This window comes from Tachysurus vachellii, chromosome 4 (assembly GCF_030014155.1).
Source record: "Tachysurus vachellii isolate PV-2020 chromosome 4, HZAU_Pvac_v1, whole genome shotgun sequence".
NCBI classification, from domain to species: domain Eukaryota; kingdom Metazoa; phylum Chordata; class Actinopteri; order Siluriformes; family Bagridae; genus Tachysurus; species Tachysurus vachellii.
In genome coordinates, this window is record NC_083463.1 from 31187681 (window position 1) to 31207496 (window position 19816).

The window sequence follows — 19816 nt, forward strand, 5'->3', positions numbered from 1 at the left end:
TTAAGCACAAATAGTACAGCGTCTGGATTAAAGTAAGCCATTCTGTTTATTAATCAGATCAATGGTTATGTCCCTGCCATTATGCTCTAGTTAAAACATGCCTCGTTTAGGTGGCTAATGACCCAAATCTGTAAAAATAGAGTCAACAGGACAGATTTCTTAAGACTTAAAGCATAACATGTTGATCTTCTGTAGAGCTGCGGATCATGTCTTATTAACACCAAACAACCAGACAAGTCACACTCAGAATAACATCGTGCGACACGTTAACACACTTTTAATGTCTTGTTAAATTCACGATTTTAATTTCAGTAGACAGGAGACAGGCAGGGGGCACGGTGGCTTATTGGTAGTTGGTGGCTTAAGGGTTGGGGGTTCGATTCCTGCCTCCGCCTTGTGTGTGTGGAGTTTGCATGTTCTCCCCGTGCCTCGGGGGTTTCCTCCGGGTACTCCGGTTTCCTCCCCCGGTCCAAAGACATGCATGGTAGGTTGATTGGCATCTCTGGAAAATTGTCCGTAGTGTGTGATTGCGTGAGTGAATGAGAGTGTGTGTGTGCCCTGCGATGGGTTGGCACTCCGTCCAGGGTGTATCCTGCCTTGATGCCCGATGACGCCTGAGATAGGCACAGGCTCCCCGTGACCCGAGGTAGTTCGGATAAGAGGCAGAAGATGAATGAAGGAGACAGGTGAGAGCTTCAGATTCTCTGTGCTGATGTTCACACTTGGATTAACTTCAGACCTTCTTTTTCCTCCAACCGATAAATAACTTCGGAAAGTCTGCTTCAGAAAGGACTGGGTGAAAAAAAGCACTTTAAATAAAGGTTTTTGCTGTCATTATGTGTCTGCAATACATAAATGAGCTTTAACACAAAGTCTGTGAGACGCTGATGAACAGAAATGAACTTGGGCTCCATCATAAAAACCCAGAAGAGTAAGTACCAATGAGATCTGTTTTATATGCTGTTTATTTCTGATACTGAGAAACAGGAGGATGGGAACATTCGCAGTGACGCAGTGATACCAAAGCAGTGATACCAAGCCTGAGTTCCTTCCTTTTTCTTCAAGAAAATACGTCACAGCCCCGAGATTTGACAAACACAATCACTCAGGAGAGATAATTCATCTTCATGATCTTAAAGGTTTGTCTCCATCTAGTGACTAAACCCGTATAACAGATGTGCAAGTGGTTGAAGTGTAAATCTACAGTATAAGTCTACAGTACTTTATTTACTGTAAGGATGAACTGAGGTCCTAGTTAAAGTGCAGACCTCCTGCTGGACCCACGGTGACTCGACTCACACACAGTGTGTTTAAGTGTACACAGGACCGGTAGAGGAGGGGGACAGGTAACCATAGTAACAGTGGAGAGCTGATGTCACCGGAAGTCAGAGGATCCGTTAGAGTTGCCCAGTGAGTTTGAAAGAGAGAGAGAGAGAGAGAGAGAGAGAGAGAGACAGAGAAAAGAGAGAGAGAGAGAGAGAGAGAGAGAGAGAGAGAGAGAGAGAGAGAGAGAGAGAAAGTTAGAGAAAAGAGCGAGAGAGACAGAGAGAGAGAGAGAGAGACAGAGACAGAGAGAGAGAGAGAGAGAGAGAGAGAGAGAGACAAAGATAGAGAAAAGAGAGAGAGACAAAGAGGGAAAAGAGAGAGAGACAGAGACAGAGAGAGAGAGAGAGCGAGAGAGAGAGAGAGAGAGACAAAGATAGAGAAAAGAGAGAGAGAGACAGAGAGAGAGAGAGAGAGAGAGAGAGAGAGAGAGAGAGAGAGAAAAGAGAGAGAGAGAAAGAAAGAGACAGAGAGAGAGAGAGAGAGAAAAGAGAGAGAGAGAGAGAAAAGAGAGAGAGAAAGAAAGAGAGAGAGACAGAGTGAGAGAGGGAGTGAGAGAGAGAGACAGACAGAGAGTGAGAGAGAGAGACAGTGAGAGAGAGAGAGAGAAAGAGCTCGACTCTCGCTATTCATTGGTCGCGCGCTGCGAACGTGAGTGTGGGCGCACGCGTTTGTGTGTGTGTGTGTGTGTGTGCGCGCGCGAGCGTTTGTGTGTGTTAAACAGCGCGCTGCTTCAGCTGCTGACTTCCTTATTCCAGTAAAACTTTTTAGTCGCGTTCGGGTTTTTCTCCCGTGCGGTGTGTCGGATGTCTGGAATCGGAATTTCTTCCTTTCTTCTCTTCATTATTCGGTGATCTGCTGATCGTTATTCCTGCCGTTACAGGGAGCGCGTGCGTCTGGATCACGGCGTAGGATGTTAACACCATAGTGTTATAGAGGTATGTTGTAGAGGTATGTTATAGAGGTGTGTTATAGAGTATGTTATAGAGGTATGTTGTAATGTTATAGAGGTATGTTATAGAGTATGTTATAGAGGTGTGTTATAGAGGTATGTTGTAATGTTATAGAGGTATGTTATAGAGTATGTTATAGAGGTATGTTATAGAGGTGTGTTATAGAGTATGTTATAGAGGTATGTTGTAATGTTATAGAGGTATGTTATAGAGTATGTTATAGAGGTGTGTTATAGAGGTATGTTGTAATGTTATAGAGGTGTGTTATAGAGTATGTTATAGAGGTGTGTTATAGAGTATGTTATAGAGGTATGTTGTAATGTTATAGAGGTATGTTATAGAGTATGTTATAGAGTATGTTATAGAGTATGTTATAGAGTATGTTATAGAGGTATGTTATAGAGTATGTTATAGAGGTATGTTATAGAGGTATGTTATAGAGTATGTTATAGAGGTATGTTATAGAGTATGTTATAGAGGTATGTTATAGAGTATGTTATAGAGTATGTTATAGAGGTATGTTATAGAGTATGTTATAGAGGTATGTTATAGAGTATGTTATAGAGGTATGTTATAGAGTATGTTATAGAGGTATGTTATAGAGTATGTTATAGAGGTATGTTATAGAGTATGTTATAGAGGTATGTTATAGAGTATGTTATAGAGGTATGTTATAGAGTATGTTATAGAGGTATGTTATAGAGTATGTTATAGAGTATGTTATAGAGGTATGTTATAGAGTATGTTATAGAGTATGTTATAGAGGTGTGTTATAGAGGTATGTTATAGAGTATGTTATAGGGGTATGTTATAGAGTATGTTATAGAGGTATGTTATAGAGTGTGTTATAGAGGTATGTTATAGAGTATGTTATAGAGGTATGTTATAAAGGTATGTTGTAGAGTATGTTATAGAGTATGTTATAGAGGTGTGTTATAGAGGTATGTTATAGAGGTATGTTGTAGAGTATGTTATGGAGTATGTTATAGTGGTGTGTTATAGAGGTGTGTTATAGAGGTATGTTATAGAGGTGTGTTATAGAGGTATGTTATAGAGTATTTTATAGAGGTGTGTTATAGAGGTATGTTATAGAGGTATGTTGTAGAGTATGTTATGGAGTATGTTATAGTGGTGTGTTATAGAGGTGTGTTATAGAGGTATGTTATAGAGGTGTGTTATAGAGGTATGTTATAGAGGTATGTTGTAATGTTATAGAGGTATGTTATAGAGTATGTTATAGAGTATGTTATAGAGGTGTGTTATAGAGGTATGTTATAGAGGTATGTTGTAGAGTATGTTATGGAGTATGTTATAGTGGTGTGTTATAGAGGTATGTTATAGTGGTATGTTGTAGAGTATGTTATAGGGGTATGTTATAGAGTATGTTATAGTGGTGTGTTATAGAGGTGTGTTATAGAGGTATGTTATAGAGGTGTGTTATAGAGGTATGTTATAGAGGTATGTTGTAATGTTATAGAGGTATGTTATAGAGTATGTTATAGAGTATGTTATAGAGGTATGTTGTAGAGTATGTTATGGAGTATGTTATAGAGTATGTTATAGTGGTGTGTTATAGAGGTATGTTGTAATGTTATAGAGGTATGTTATAGAGTATGTTATAGAGTATGTTATAGAGTATGTTATAGAGGTGTGTTATAAAGTATGTTATAGAGATATGTTTTAGAGTATGTTATAGGGGTATGTTATAGAGTATGTTTTAGAGGTATGTTATAGAGTATGTTATAGGGGTATGTTATAGAGTATGTTATAGGGGTATGTTATAGAGTGTTATAGAGTATGTTATAGAGGTATGTTATAGAGTATGTTATAGAGGTGTGTTATAGAGGTATGTTGTAATGTTATAGAGGTATGTTATAGAGTATGTTATAGAGGTGTGTTATAGAGTATGTTATAGAGTATGTTATAGAGGTGTGTTATAGAGTATGTTATAGGGGTATGTTATAGAGTAAGTTATAGAGGTATGTTATAGAGTATGTTATAGAGGTATGTTGTAATGTTATAGAGGTGTGTTATAGAGTGTTATAGAGGTATGTTGTAGAGTATGTTATAGGGGTATGTTATAGAGTATGTTATAGGGGTATGTTATAGAGTATGTTATAGGGGTATGTTATAGAGTATGTTATAGAGGTATGTTATTGAGGTATGTTATAGAGTATGTTATAGAGGTATGTTATAGAGTATGGTATAGTGGTGTGTTATAGAGGTGTGTTATAGAGGTATGTTATAGAGTATGTTATAGAGATATGTTATAGAAATATGTTATAGAGTATGTTATAGCGTATGTTATAGAGGTATGTTATAGAGTATGTTATAGAGGTGTGTTATAGAGGTATGTTATAGAGTATGTTATAGAGGTATGTTATAGAGTATGTTATAGAGTATGTTATAGAGGTATGTTATAGAGTATGTTATAGAGGTGTGTTATAGAGGTATGTTATAGAGTATGTTATAGAGGTTTGTTATAGAGTATGTTATAGAGGTTTGTTATAGAGGTATGTTATAGAGGTATGTTATAGAGTATGTTATAGAGGTTTGTTATAGAGTATGTTATAGAGGTTTGTTATAGAGGTATGTTATAGAGTATGTTATAGAGTATGTTATAGAGTATGTTATAGAGGTTTGTTATAGAGTATGTTATAGAGTATGTTATAGAGGTTTGTTATAGAGTATGTTATACAGATGTGTTATATAGGTATGTTAGAGGTATGTTATAGAGGTAAGTTATATAGGTATGTTATAGCAGTGATAACAGAGAACAACCTGCTGAACACAAACCACAAAGCTATCAGGGTGTTGAGTAAGTGCTTCAGTGCTGAGTCGGGATTTTTTAACTTGTTCTTTTGTGCACAGTCAATAATTAAAGTGTGGAGTATTTTTTTTATTTACAGTATTAATAATTATTACTCATGTAAACTGTTTGGAATCTATGTCCAGTGTCCAATTCACTGTTAAAGTAGTTAAAAAATAGTTGATGACAGTGATATAATAAAGGATTAGCTTGGATTTAGGATCACTTTTTTTTGTAGGGTGCCAATACTATTGGAGCACCGTTTAATTTATTCAGCATGGATGTCGTGGGATTGAAAGACTTGTTTTCCTTTTTCATTATATATAACCTTGTTATATAGTTACATAATTATACATAACATGAAGGGAACCTTTATCTCTTTATCCATTGTAGTGTTTTTCTCTCTCTCTTTCTCTCTTTCTCTCTCTTTTTGTGTCTCTCTCATTCTCTCTGTCTGTCTCTCTCTCTTACATCTCTCCGTCTCTGTCTCTCTCTCTTCCTCTCTCTCTCTCTCTCTCTCTCTCTCTCTCTCACCTCTCTCTTTCTCTCTCTCCCTCTCTCTCATCTGTCTTTCTCTCTCTCTCTCTCTCTCTCTCTCTCTCTCTCTCTCTCTCTCACTTCTCTCTCATCTGTCTTTCTCTCTCTCTCTCTCTCTCTCTCTCTCTCTCTCTCTCTCTCTCTCTCACCTCTCTCTCATCTGTCTTTCTCTCTCTGTCTCTCTCTCTCTCTCTCTCTTTCTCTCTCCTACTTATTTTATATATTTATCATTTATCCACCTCCTGTTGTGTTGAACAATCCCAACACTGCATCAGAACTCGACATACAGTGTTGAATGAACACCTCAGAGCTTGATCCGTTGTGTAAATCTGACGATTTAGAGTCAGACGTAGGTTTTACTGGTCCAGCTGGACTTTTCTTTCCATGTGGCCACATTTGATGCCTTTGGCTTCCTTCTCCCCATAAAGCACGCTTGTCTTTTCCACTTGCTGCTGAAGTTTTTAGGAAGTTTTAAGTCCAGTTGAGAAATAGGCGTTAAGTGTGGAACAGATTTGCTGGCAGTAGGGGTTCACTTACACACACAAACACACACACACACACACACACACACACACCCCTTACACACGCTCATCTCGCACCATGGATGGAGGGCTGAGACGTCTGAAAACATTTCTGTTTGAAGCGGATTTGAAAGATTGTCTTCACCTCGCCGAGTTTGTAATTACAGGATTTTTATTTAGTTATGAAGCGAACAGAAAACAACTTATTCGTAAGTTTTACAAGAAATCTTAAGAGTTATTTATATCGGATGCGCAATTCCGTGTATTTTCTAGATATTTTAAAAGCGGTTTCATGCGTCTCATACAGCGCTAGGTCGAAGCTGGAATGTGTGAGGTGTTGGCTTTCTCTTATCTCACACTCTTTAGGTGCGAAGTGGAAAGAATCTGGGGGGTTTGATGTTCATGGGTGTTTCCCAAACTGACACGAGTTAAACAAACTGTCAGCGCTGACACAGGCTTCCTGATTTAAGGCCTGGACTGGTGAGCAGCCAGAGGCCAGGCTGAGAGAACACTCGGACGAGAGAGAGAGAGAGAGAGAGAGAGAGAGAGAGTGAGAGAGGAGGGGAACAAGAGACACATGCCATAAGCTCCTCCTCTGACTCTTCAGGAAGGGCAACAGGTTATCATGTTTCGGCTCTTTGTTTTTCCACCGAGAGTCCACCATCTCCAACCAGTCCTTAAAATCAATTCCATGCCTACCCGACAGCAGACAGGATGGAAGGATGGAGTCTCCTTTCTCGCTTTCACCACTGATGGAGCCATCAGTTTTATGGACTTGCTTTTTTTCCTGGAGGTCGTTTTCCGCTTCTTTGATAGTGTTACGGTGGCATCATAAAGCAGAGAGATCCTCACCAGAGGTCATGTGTAGATGCTGAAGATGCTGACTTTCTGCAATGCAGACATGAAAAACAACAACAACAACAACAACAGCAAATAATTCACTGCCTTTCCAGCTTCCTGTTGTGACCCGTAGCACACCCAAGGAAATCCCAATATAGATATGGAAAGACTTCCCCATGACCGTTGTGCAGCGTTGAGACAATAACACAACTACCTGAAACTTTCCCCTGGTTTTCATCATTTCCTCACCATTTACAATTCTAAACTGGGAAGACAGTCGTCATCGTAGTAGAACGATGAGCGGCATCGAGACGAGACGAGATTTCTGCTGTTAGATTATCCGTTAAAGTGCGATTTCAGTTTTATTGTCTTTCTGTCAGCTTTTTATTTACGACTACGAAGCCCAGATAGATTATCATAGAGTAGAGGAGTGAAATGGCGATTACTCCCTACTCAGGAATATTCTTTACACACTGGACGCGAACCTAAAGCTATCGGCTCTAATCTGTTTTTGCAGTTTAACTCTTATTTCCAGAGGAAACGTGTTGTGTTCATGTTCATATTTACTCATATGAAAGTAGACACTCAGGACTTTAAGAATGTGTAGAGTTTCATCACTATTTCTGTTTTTCTTCATAGAAAAGTTCGGTGCGTTTTCTCTCGGAGACGCTCCGAGCGTTTGTTCATCTAAAAAGCAGCTCAGATTTATCTTCAAGACTAAACTTCAGTGTAAGATTCTCAACAGAGGGAAAAACACACGTCTAAAACACGCTGAAAGAAAAAGAAAAAGTCCTGACTCACTTTAGATCAGACTCACAGAGACGACATCAGACGTTTCTTTTAGTTTAGCGAGCGTTTTGCCTTTTGCAGCCTCAACATAACAAAAATACCAACAAATGTGTCTGTGGCTCATTAATTAGTATTAATATTAATATCTGTGATTTGGAGCTGCAGTTCTCTCAGAACTGATGTTAAAGATTATTCATCAAATCCTTCTGACCAATCTGAGAGAATCCAGAATTAAGACGGCATCACGTTAAGATTTCTCACGAGTTTTGTATTTTTAAAAAATTTGTGTTTCAACATGGGGGTCACGGTGGCTTAGTGGTTAGCACGTTCGCCTCACACCTCCAGGGTTGGGGGTTCGATTCCCGCCTCCGCCTTGTGTGTGTGGAGTTTGCATGTTCTCCCCGTGCCTCGGGGGTTTCCTCCGGGTACTCCGGTTTCCTCCCCCGGTCCAAAGACATGCATGGTAGGTTGATTGGCATCTCTGTAAAATTGTCCGTAGTCTGTGATTGTGTGAGTGAATGAGAGTGTGTGTGTGTGTGCCCTGTGATGGGTTGGCACTCCATCCAGGGTGTATCCTGCCTTGATGCCCGATGACGCCTGAGATAGGCACAGGCTCCCCGTGACCCGAGGTAGTTCGGATAAGTGGTAGAAGATGAGTGAATGAATGAGTGAGTGTTTCAACATGAGTTAATTTGCAGGATATATAGTTTTCTTTCTTAGAGGAACTGTTAGGAAAATGTAATGCTGTTGTCATAAAATTATAGCTATAACTATACAACCTACATGACAGGCTTTTTAGTTCAATGCCAAAAGAATTCTTAAATAGCTTCTTTTTTATGTAATGGCTTTCAAACAAAACCAGTCATAAGCTTGTTACAAAAACAACTCCTTTCGTGTGAAGGTTTGATCCGACGACGTCTTAGCAGGAGCTAAAGAAAAACGTTCTCAAGGACTTCAGTCCCGAAGGTTTTTCATCGAACAATGCGTTATTGTCACCAAAGTACCAGAGCGAGCCAGTAAAGTTCTTCAGGTTGGACCGTACGGCGTTTTGTTTTCTTAGCACGGATGCTTCTGTGTGCCGCTTTCTTGTCAGCCAGAGATTCTGAGAACGAGGGAAGGAAAGCAGGAAGGAAGGTTTAACAGGACGGACACCACATGTGGTTTTCAGCACCGTTTATTATTAGCCTGCGTAGAATCCTACACCACTTTGTGTTAAAAAAAAAAAGCTACATGATTTAGTTTCATTTAAGGTTCCAGCTGTTTGTTCACCACAATCTGAATCTTAGACAAATCCGCTAACCTTCGGGTTCACCTACCACAGGTGTATTTACTCTTTGATCTGATTGTGTGGCATTTCCTATAAAAACAGCTTTCCATTCAGATGGATGTTAATGAAAGATGAAACACACTCTTATTAACTCAGTCTGTCTGTCTGGACTTCTTGGAAGCGTCTTTCTTCCCATACCACAAAGGCAAGAAGAAAAAAAAAAAGAAAGAAATGCGGACAGTTTTCCACATATGAGCCGAATCATGTGGTTTTTGTTCCCCGTTCCGAGCAGGAAATGTTTGGAGGTCGAACAAAAGAATCACATGGCGTCTCGTGCCCCTTGGCCACGGATGGAACGACGAGTCTTGATTGAAAAAGGAAAACAACAACAACAGAGCCACGAACATGTTTGAGATGCTTGGCGGCCGTTCGCTTCGGACGCTCGTAGAAAGGGCTTTGGGTTTCCTTCAAACGTCTGAGAGATGAGAGATGGATTAGACGCCAAGACTTTTTCCAAAGCCAGTGTAGTTTTCGCGTTTAAATGACCATTAAATGGAAGGAAATCTAGGGAAATTTGATTGCAGCTCCAAAACCTTTGCAAACATTTTCACCCAAACATCATTTTGTTGAGATGATTCTTGATGAGTTATCAGCGTGTAGAGAAAGATTACTCAGCAGCGGCACTGACGTGTTACCCAGACACCTTTCACCTACAGCTAAATGATCCTCAGTGTAAGCAAAGTCATCATCGTGTGACAATCTTTTCTCTTTTTTTTTTAGAAACTTGGCCGTGTTCTTTCAGTCTACAGCCAAAGCGGGCAGAAGTGAGTCTTCTAGTGTAGGTCTGAGGATATTTACACTTCCCCCATGTTGTAGTCAGGGCTCCCTCGATAGACTGGACTGTTATGTCAAGAAAGCTTGGCTTGTTTCCACTTGCCTTTGGCCTTATAACAGCTCTGTTGCTACAGTCCTGGCTCAGACCGTGGCTTCGCCGGTCCCCGGCTGTTTGCTTGGGGAAAATTGAAGTTTACTTAAACTGAGCCAACACAACGACCCACCAGAAAGTCATTAGAGAGATAGAGTTGTGAAACTCGCAGTGTTTTTGCAGTGATGCTTCTTAGACCATTTCAACAGAGGGGGCCAGGCTGGGGTCAGCCGTTCTGTTCGAGGGGCCCCTTACACCCCCTTTCTTATACTCCCCGCCCCTTACACTCCCCGCCTCTTATACTCCCTGCCCTTAAGCTCCCTGCCCCTAACTTCCCCTCCCTCCTTGTTTGGTATTAATTTTTATTATATTATTGGTTGTCAACATTTATGTCTTATTTATGATTCATTTTGTGCTTAAAAATTTTACATCAAATTCCTTCTGTTCCTTTTTTTTAGAACCCTTGTGCTAATCCATGAGCAGAATCATGTTTGGATATTGGATAACCTCGATTTTGTTCCTGTCCACGTTATGTGAGGTACACAGACGCTCAGTCTAACCCAACACGACACTGCAGTCTAACCCAACACGACACTGCAGTCTAACCCAACACGACACTGCAGTCTAACCCAACACGACACTGCAGTCTAACCCAACACGACACTGCAGTCTAGCCCAACACGACGCTGCAGTCTAGCCCAACACGACGCTGCAGTCTAACCCAACACGACGCTGCAGTCTAACCCAACACGACACTGCAGTCTAGCCCAACACAACACTGCAGTCTAACCCAACACGACGCTGCAGTCTAACCCAACACGACGCTGCAGTCTAGCCCAACACGACACTTCAGTCTAACCCAACACGACACTGCAGTCTAACCCAACACGACGCTGCAGTCTAGCCCAACACGACGCTGCAGTCTAGCCCAACACGACACTGCAGTCTAACCCAACACGACACTGCAGTCTAGCCCAACACGACACTGCAGTCTAACCCAACACGACACTGCAGTCTAACCCAACACGACACTGCAGTCTAGCCCAACACAACACTGCAGTCTAACCCAACACGACGCTGCAGTCTAACCCAACACGACACTGCAGTCTAGCCCAACACGACACTGCAGTCTAGCCCAACACGAAGCTGCAGTCTAACCCAACACGACGCTGCAGTCTAGCCCAACACGAAGCTGCAGTCTAACCCAACACGACACTGCAGTCTAGCCCAACACGACACTGCAGTCTAACCCAACACAACACTGCAGTCTAGCCCAACACAACACTGCAGTCTAACCAAACACGACGCTGCAGTCTAACCCAACACGACGCTGCAGTCTAACCCAACACGACGCTGCAGTCTAGCCCAACACGAAGTTGCAGTCTAACCCAACACGACGCTGCAGTCTAACCCAACACGAAGCTGCAGTCTAACCCAACACGACGCTGCAGTCTAACCCAACACGACGCTGCAGTCTAGCCCAACACGACACTGCAGTCTAGCCCAACACGACACTGCAGTCTAACCCAACACGACACTGCAGTCTAACCCAACACGACACTGCAGTCTAACCCAACATGACACTGCAGTCTAGCCCAACACGACACTGCAGTCTAACCCAACACTGCTCCTTATTAAATAATCACATTTGTCTCATTCATATATGTCGTGTTTATTCGTGTTTTTTTTATCGTCTGTCACGTTCCTGTAGCTGTTCACAGCAGCACGCTCGTCAGAGAACGACTCACAGCAGAAATCCAGGAACGAAACCCACGACATCGGCGACACTCGCAACAAGATCATGATGGCCCAGTTTGAGTGCTACCAAAAAATCACCAAGGACAACAATCGAGATCGAAATGGTACGAAATCCAGATTCAAACTGATTTTAATGCTGTTCATTAAGAAAATAAGAGGTCACGGGGTTCGAGTCAAAAGCTGAATCGATTCGAAGAGGATCAGAAGATTTCAGACAGGGTTACAAATTTCCCAAAATTTCCACGAACAGTTAAAGTTAATGTCTGAGATACGTTTTTTACAATTCCTTACCATTGTATAAAATAATAAAACCACAAATTTCAACCGTAGCTTTTCTTCAGAGCCAATGGCACGTTATAGTAACAAGTTACAGTCGCTTGGTTCATTTCCATGTCCATTGCGCCCGAACGTAGTGAGCGAGGACGCTTTAGGAATAAACATGTACACGCATGCCCATTTTTCTTTTCTCCTTCGAGTGAAACAAATGACTTACTGGAATGTCATTGTGTTTGGTGGGTCGGGCGTGTCGGACTCAACGCATTGTTCATCTGCAAACACTCCTCATGTTCTCGTCTTGTGGCGCAGCTCCAGCTGTTTCCAGCCCAGACGTTTTGTTTGACAGCGCCTCTGAAGATTGGCAGAGCTCATCCGTTTGTTCCGTGTCCGTTTGTTTCGGGTTGTGTGCAGGGAAGAAGTTACGATGTTAGAAAGATGTTAGATTTTTGTTTAGAGGGATTGGATCAGATACAGAAACTTTTTTGAAGTACATCTGTCTAATTAACCATTTTTGTCACACACATCGTTACTGTTTAAAGTGAAAAGGATCAGTTTCACAGCAGAGTTAATCTCAGACCATGAAGTACAACGTTAAAGTCTTTGGATTTAATCTTTCTATGTTTAGTTCACTTTAATTTATTATTATCTGTAAAGAATTTTGATGGTTAATTAATACTACTATAGCTATAGTAAGACCTATAAAAATTTAAAAATGTAATAAAACCTCGGGGGTTTCCTCCGGGTACTCCGGTTTCCTCCCCCGGTCCAAAGACATGCATGGTAGGTTGATTGGCATCTCTGGAAAATTGTCCGTAGTGTGTGATTGTGTGAGTGAATGAGAGTGTGTGTGTGTGTGCCCTGCGATGGGTTGGCACTCCGTCCAGGGTGTATCCTGCCTTGATGCCCGATGACGTCTGAGATAGGCACAGGCTCCCCGTGACCTGAGAATAGTTCGAATAAGCGATAGAAGATGAATGAATGAATGAAATAAAACCTAACAAAGATCATTGTGAATTTTTAGTACATTATAAACATTTTTGTCAGCTTTTCTTAAAACGGTGAATCGAAGAATCTGGGCGCAACTGTGCATTAAACCAGTCGGATGTCGTTGCAGCTTAAGCTTCACACTTAGAAGTGATTTTTACACGTAGAAGTGATTTTATTTCCTTTCTTACATCCCCACACAAAGAAGCTGCAGCAAACCAAACTGCTGCTCTTTTTACATCACAGGGCTTCGTAAAACTCTGAGGAAAGCCGCTGAGCCCCAGGCCAATGCAGACAGTCGTGATTGGCTAATGCTGCTGTAATTGTCATAGGCTCCGCCCAACTAGATGACTTTTTTTCTCTTGGGTCCCTGCCAGAGACGATCTGTACATACTTTGTGGTTTTGTCTTTTATTTATCTTGTTCATGTTCCATTTTTTAAAATTAGTGCTCTGCTGTCATTTACACACTGTGTGTAGTCTCACGTTCCCTAAGTAAACTTTGTTGCGTGATTCTTAATGCCAAAACAAACTCCTACACCTGGCAAGTGCTGATTCACGCTCTGATTCAGATTCTGATTATTCGTGTGTGTGTGTGTGTGTGTGTGTGTGTGTGTGTGTGTGCTGTGCAGCTGGGCTGATGTGTAACCGCACATGGGACGGCTGGCTGTGTTGGGACGACGTGGAGGCTGGAAACACAGCAACACAACACTGTCCGGATTACTTCATGGACTTCGACACTTCTGGTAAAAAAAAAACAACAATCACATCCAGTGCAGTTCAATTGAATTCCACTTGATTGGAATTAAACTTCATCACAAAGTGGTTTGAAAATGACTTCATTTCATTTCACTTCATCATACTTTCGACTTCTGACTTTCGCACAGCTCTGAGTTCTTAAATCGATCACACCATAAGAGTCTGTGGCTAAACAAAAACACGCTGAAGTTCTGCATCAACAGACAAACCGCCAGACAACTGGTGAAATACACCAATGACAGGACAGGGGGCGGAGTCATGACCAGAATTAAAACAAATGTTCAGATCTTCTTTGCCAGTGTGTTAGTGTTGCTACTTAATGAGCCTTTTTAATCTCATGTTAAATTATTGCATCGATTATTGCATGCAACCTGAATGAATTCTTTAGTGTTATTCTGGACTGTTTTTCAGAGCTGGCTACGAAAATCTGCACCGAATCTGGCAAGTGGTTTGTCCACCCTTTCAGCAACCGAACCTGGACCAATTTCACAACCTGTACGCAATTCACTGTCGAGCGTCAGCAGGTGGGTTTAAAGGGACACTGTGCTTGTAGTTTTTCTAATACAGTCAGTGTTTAAATTATTTAAAAAAAAAATCGAGAGACAAATATCATTCAGTCCTTCATACCAGGTTTATAGATTAGTAAATACTGTTGAATTTAAGGTCGGATTTTTGGATTTGAGACACAGATCATGAGGACAATCACGACGAGTGTGAAAGTATTAAAGAGTTCGTCAGTGTGTCACTGTATGGAGCGATGGAACAGAAAGTTCTGGCTCCTGTCTAGTCGATGTCGGATTTATTCCTCTAAATGTACACAAAGTGGGGGGCACGGTGGCTTAGTGGTTAGCACGTTCGCCTCACACCTCCAGGGTTGGGGGTTCGATTCCCACCTCCGCCTTGTGTGTGTGGAGTTTGCATGTTCTCCCCGTGCCTCGGGGGTTTCCTCAGGGTACTCCGGTTTCCTCCCCCGGTCCAAAGACATGCATGGTAGGTTGATTGGCATCTCTGGTAAATTGTCCGTAGTGTATGAGAGTGTGTGTGTGTTCCCTGCGATGGGTTGGCACTCCGTCCAGGGTGTATCCTGCCTTGATGCCCGATGACGCCTGAGATCCCCGTGACCCGAGGTAGTTCGGATAAGTGGTAGAAAATGAGTGAGTGAGAGTGAGTGAGTGTACACAAAGTATGCAGGTGTGTGTGTGTGTGTGTGTGTGTGTGTGTGTGTGCGAATGTAAAAATGAATTTAAATACATTAGCGACGAGCAGGACGTCAGTTTTATTCTCTGTGAGTAGGTGATAACACCTTTGTGCGTTCTGTGTTTTGTTTTTTCATGTAGACAGCGATTAACCTCTACTACCTGGTCCTGATCGGTCACGGACTGTCGCTGATCTCTTTGCTGGCTTCTTTAGGGATATTCTTCCACTTCAAGTAAGCCTGATTGACGTGTGTGATTTTTCATGACGACGTTCTTCGTTTAGCGCTCGTACTGATTTCTTTTTCTCTTCCCTCAGGAGCCTAAGTTGCCAGAGGATTACGCTTCATAAAAACCTTTTCTTCTCCTTCGTACTGAATTCTGTCATAACAATTATCTCCTTCACGGCTGTTGTGAACAACCGGGAGGCCAATCCTGTGAGTCGGAGTTGGGGATGCAAACCTTTTCCTTTTGCTTTGAAAGCAATTCGTCTAAGATCATATTCCTATCTTTCACCCCCAGGTGAGCTGTAAGGTGTGCACCTTTATCCACCTGTACATTCTGGGCTGTATGTATTTTTGGATGCTGTGTGAGGGAATCTATCTCCACACACTCATCGTGGTGGCTGTGTTTGCCGAGAAGCAGCGCCTCATCTGGTATTATCTGTTGGGTTGGGGTGAGTGTGTCATGTCTTAGGAATGACTTTATTCTAGTTGATTTCTTTCTTGCATGGAATGTATTATTATTATTGTTGTTGTTGTTGTTGTTATTGTTACTACTATTATTGTTATTATTATTGCTATTATTATCATTATTATTATTATTGTTGTTGTTGTTATTATTATTATTATTATTATTGTTGTTGTTGATGTTATTGTTATTATTATTGTTATTATTATTATTATTGTTGTTGTTGTTGTTATTGTTACTACTATTATTGTTGTTATTATTATTGTTATTATTATTATTATTATTATTATTATTATTATTATTAATAATTTATTATTATCATTATTATTATTGTTACTATTTTATTATTATTATTATTATTAATAATAATAATAATAATAATAAAATCCATAATGGATCATTTTTCCCATTCCATATTTTTCAGGATTTCCTCTTATCCCCGCTGTCATACACGCTGTAGCCAGAAGCTATTACTACAACGACTTGTAAGTGAAGTTAAGCTCAGAGAAAGACGTAACCTTTAAAGCTGTTAAAATATTCTAAAAGCGAGCGTCAGTTCGAGTCTTTTGACGGCAGAAGAAGCCTGAACACTTTAGACCTTAGACCTTAACACTTGATACCATCATTCAAGTAATCAATCTTCTGTGAATATGCAAATGTAGACGCATCCATGACGTAACCACGCCCCTCTGCATGTCGCCCCCTGATTGGCTCTTGTGTGTTATGATGTGGTAACTCTAAAGAGTCTTTCATTAAAGAAAGCTAATGTGTTGTCCCTGTTTCTGTGTCCTCGCTTTAAAAGGTTTTCATCCTCAAAAATGTCCAGTTATATGTTAATGTGCTGAACAAAGGGAGGTTTTAACATTGGGAAAAATCTGTATCTTGTTTTCTACAGTTGTTGGATCAGTTCAAATACGTCTCTGCTTTATATTATCCACGGACCCGTTTGTGCCGCCTTACTGGTGAGTTCTTGTCTCTATCTCTTTTCTCCGGATGAGCTTGAGCAGATTTTGTTCTGTTATCTGTCTGTCTTTGCTAACGAAATCCAAACTCTATGTACTGTATGTCTAAATGTTCCTATGTCAGGTGAACCTGTTCTTCCTCCTGAACATTGTTCGGGTGTTAATCACCAAGCTGAAAGTAACCCACCAGGCAGAGACCAGCCTCTACATGAAGGCAGTGAGAGGCACGCTGATCCTCGTCCCTCTCCTGGGCATCCAGATCGTCCTGCTGGAATACAAACCCGAGGGCCACCGGACCAACGAGATCTACGCATACATGATGGCCATCCTGATCCATTACCAGGTAAAACGTTTCATTACAAGGCTTTGAGATAGACAGAGGAAGAGAGAAAGAAAAAGAGAGAGAAAGATTGATGTGGCGAGACAGAAGCACCGTTCCTCTGAGCGAAACCTGTTTATTTCCAAACATATTATAGATAATATATCACTTTTTAATGTGCTGTCGAGGTTTTTATCCGTTTAACACCGTCTTGTGCCTCGGTCTAGGGTCTGCTGGTGGCCACAATCTTCTGCTTCTTCAATGGAGAGGTGAGTCGTTTGAATTGTACAATTGAAATTAATTCAATTCAAAGGCAACATTTTGGAGTTTTTTTTTATAGATTTGCGTCAGAAAATATAACGTGTGGTCTGAAAGCCCTGTATGTGTTGTGGTCCTGCAGGTCCAGGGTGTGTTACGGCGTCACTGGAATCAGTACCGTATTCAGTTCGGCAGCACGTTCGCCAACACAGAGGCACTGCGCTCGACGTCCTACACCGCCTCCTCCATGACCGAGGTGCACCGTTGCTACAGCATCGACAGCCACATGGACACGCTGAACGGCAAGAGCTTCCACAGCCTGGAGACCACCATCCTCCGCTCAGATAACATCTACATGTGAGGAGTGCTGTACACTTTCTACACACTCCAAGACAACAAACAGAGACAACCGTGAGCCTCCATTCGAGCGTCCACGCTGGGGGGCTATCAAAAGGACTTCGGCACTGAAAGCGCCTTTTGCTGTGAATTCCAGATAACATCTTCCGTGATTTCCTAACGAGAGCGGGATTATTAGTGTGAGCCGAGGACCGACACAGAACACAGAGGGAGGCTAGAACCCACATGAATAATGAACACGAGCGCTGATGAAAGCGCCGCCCGTTGGCCGCGCTCGCAATCTTAAACAGGACGGCATGTGGGATTAGCAACACACGAGAGACTTTACAAGAAATCTGGATTACATTCCCTCTGGCTCGGAAAGGACGTTCTGTGAGATTTGGGATAACAAAAAGGAAAGAAAGAAAAAAAAAAATTCTATACTGGGTGTATTGATTGTGAAACTCCATCTGGTCTTTGTTGTGTTTCTGCACTTGATGGGTTGAAAGGTTTCTGGAAAAGGGGACTTCATGAAAAAACGGACACAGACCACAGTAAGGAGACGCGCAAAGCCTATAAGCCTTTATTTATGGAAAAGCAGTTATGTCTTCAACTCTTTACGCTAACAGCTTGGGGAATTCAAACTCCTCGTGTGCTTAGAAATGTCTTAAACATGGATAATACCGACTATATCTATATTTTAATACAGCACCAAAAACGGCTCATTATTTTATATATCGTCGCTGTCGGGCGGAATCCTCGTATCTCCAAAACCGTTATTTTTCAGGAAATTAAAAAAACACCGTACCTTATCTGCAGTGCACAGGGTTTAGTCCGCGTTGCAGTGGATTGTCTTGCGCTAAATTCCTGTCCTCAGACGAGCACCAGAACTAGCGGGGGTCAAGATTTTTTTTTCAGTGTTTTGAAGACATTTACCTCAGAAGACGTGTTGATTCGTTGCGACTCTTATCGAGGAGAAATATGACGTGAAGCTCTCCCACGGAGTGAGGAAGAGGTGGACAGTTGAAGTGTCCAATGGAGTTATGAGATTTGCGCTCAAGCTATTTTCAAGACTTTAGATTGGTTAATAACATGTAAAAATAACAGACCCACGTGGGGACTGACCAATAGCATCGATATGTGAAGAAATATGAAATTGACCAAATTTGGACATACGAGGTTTCAGCCCGACAGCGACGATATATATATATATGACTGATTTTGTGCTGTATTGTTTATTTAAATCAGTTTACTGCTTAGCAAAGCTCTTACTCGAAAAGGAAATAGTCTATTTCTTGTTTTTTTCCTTCACTTTCACAATCAGCATAGACACGTTTACGATTTTCAGATGGATTAATAAATAGATGAGCACAGGAGGCCTTATTCAGCATGTCTTTATGTCTGGAACATATGGGCGCTTGACATATTCTTGCGTATTACTTATTTTTAGGGCATTTCAACTTCGTATGCTGGAAAACCTCAAACAAACTGCTCACACTGTACAACAATGTACAACAAACCATGTAAATAGACTTGTCGAGAGAGACGGATGTCAGTGCGAGTGTACGCTTTGTGTATTTATAAACGCATAACAATCAGCGCTTGCAGTCAGTTACGAGCCGTATCGACATCTCTTCTGTGTAATCTATCGATTGTTATCTATTAGCGGGCAAAAAAATCCTTCGTACCTTTTAAATTGTTCGTCTTTATCACATGGCATGCAGGTAGGGTTTACAGAGGCGGGGCGTGACGAGCGTGGCGCCGCGCCGCAGAAACGCCGTGTCAGTGTCGTAGTTTTTCCTTATAAGTTATTTGTATTCTGAGGATTATACTTTATAGGTTGTAATCATATTGCGGAGTTTACTTCTTCAGTATTTTATTTGTATTGTATTGCTTTCACACCATAGTGTACTTGTTCTTAAGAATACAAATGCAACCATATAAAGTTGTTTATTGAACCAGCAGACTGGGTAAAGTGTCTCTTTCAGTTGGTTAAAATGCTTCTGGTACGTTACACTTGAGACCAGAAACTGGAAACATACCAAAAACAAAAGGGTTCCCAAAACCAGGAATATTCCAAAACCAAGAGTGTTCCAAAACCAGGAATATTCCAAAACCTAGAGTGTTCCAAAACCAGGAATATTCCAAAACCAAGAGTATTCCAAAACCAGGAATATTCCAAAACAAGGAATATTCCAAAACCAGGAATATTCCAAATCCAAGAGTATTCCAAAACCAGGAATATTCCAAAACCAGGAATATTCCAAAACCTAGAGTGTTCCAAAACCAGGAATATTCCAAAACCAAGAGTATTCCAAA

The 19816-nt window shown here is 41.3% G+C and overlaps 1 protein-coding gene across 4 annotated transcripts; it reads left to right on the forward strand.

Annotated features, from left to right (window-relative positions):
- The first annotated feature begins 1788 nt into the window (after positions 1–1788).
- Positions 1789–19461, forward strand: calcrlb (calcitonin receptor-like b). Of its 4 annotated transcripts, none has more exons than XM_060868919.1 (13): positions 1789–1974; positions 10423–10502; positions 11676–11826; positions 13613–13726; positions 14151–14263; positions 15077–15168; positions 15252–15369; positions 15455–15608; positions 16047–16107; positions 16518–16584; positions 16709–16927; positions 17131–17172; positions 17304–19461. In XM_060868919.1, exons 2-13 carry the CDS (start codon positions 10440–10442, stop codon positions 17520–17522), a joined length of 1413 nt encoding a protein of 470 aa, XP_060724902.1. In that variant the 5' UTR covers positions 1789–1974; positions 10423–10439; the 3' UTR covers positions 17523–19461. The 4 variants fall into 4 exon arrangements, with proteins under 4 accessions (XP_060724902.1, XP_060724899.1, XP_060724901.1 ...); XM_060868916.1 differs by lacking the exon at positions 1789–1974 and adding an exon at positions 2009–2261; XM_060868918.1 differs by lacking the exon at positions 1789–1974 and adding an exon at positions 9842–9863.
- The last annotated feature ends 355 nt before the right edge of the window (positions 19462–19816 follow it).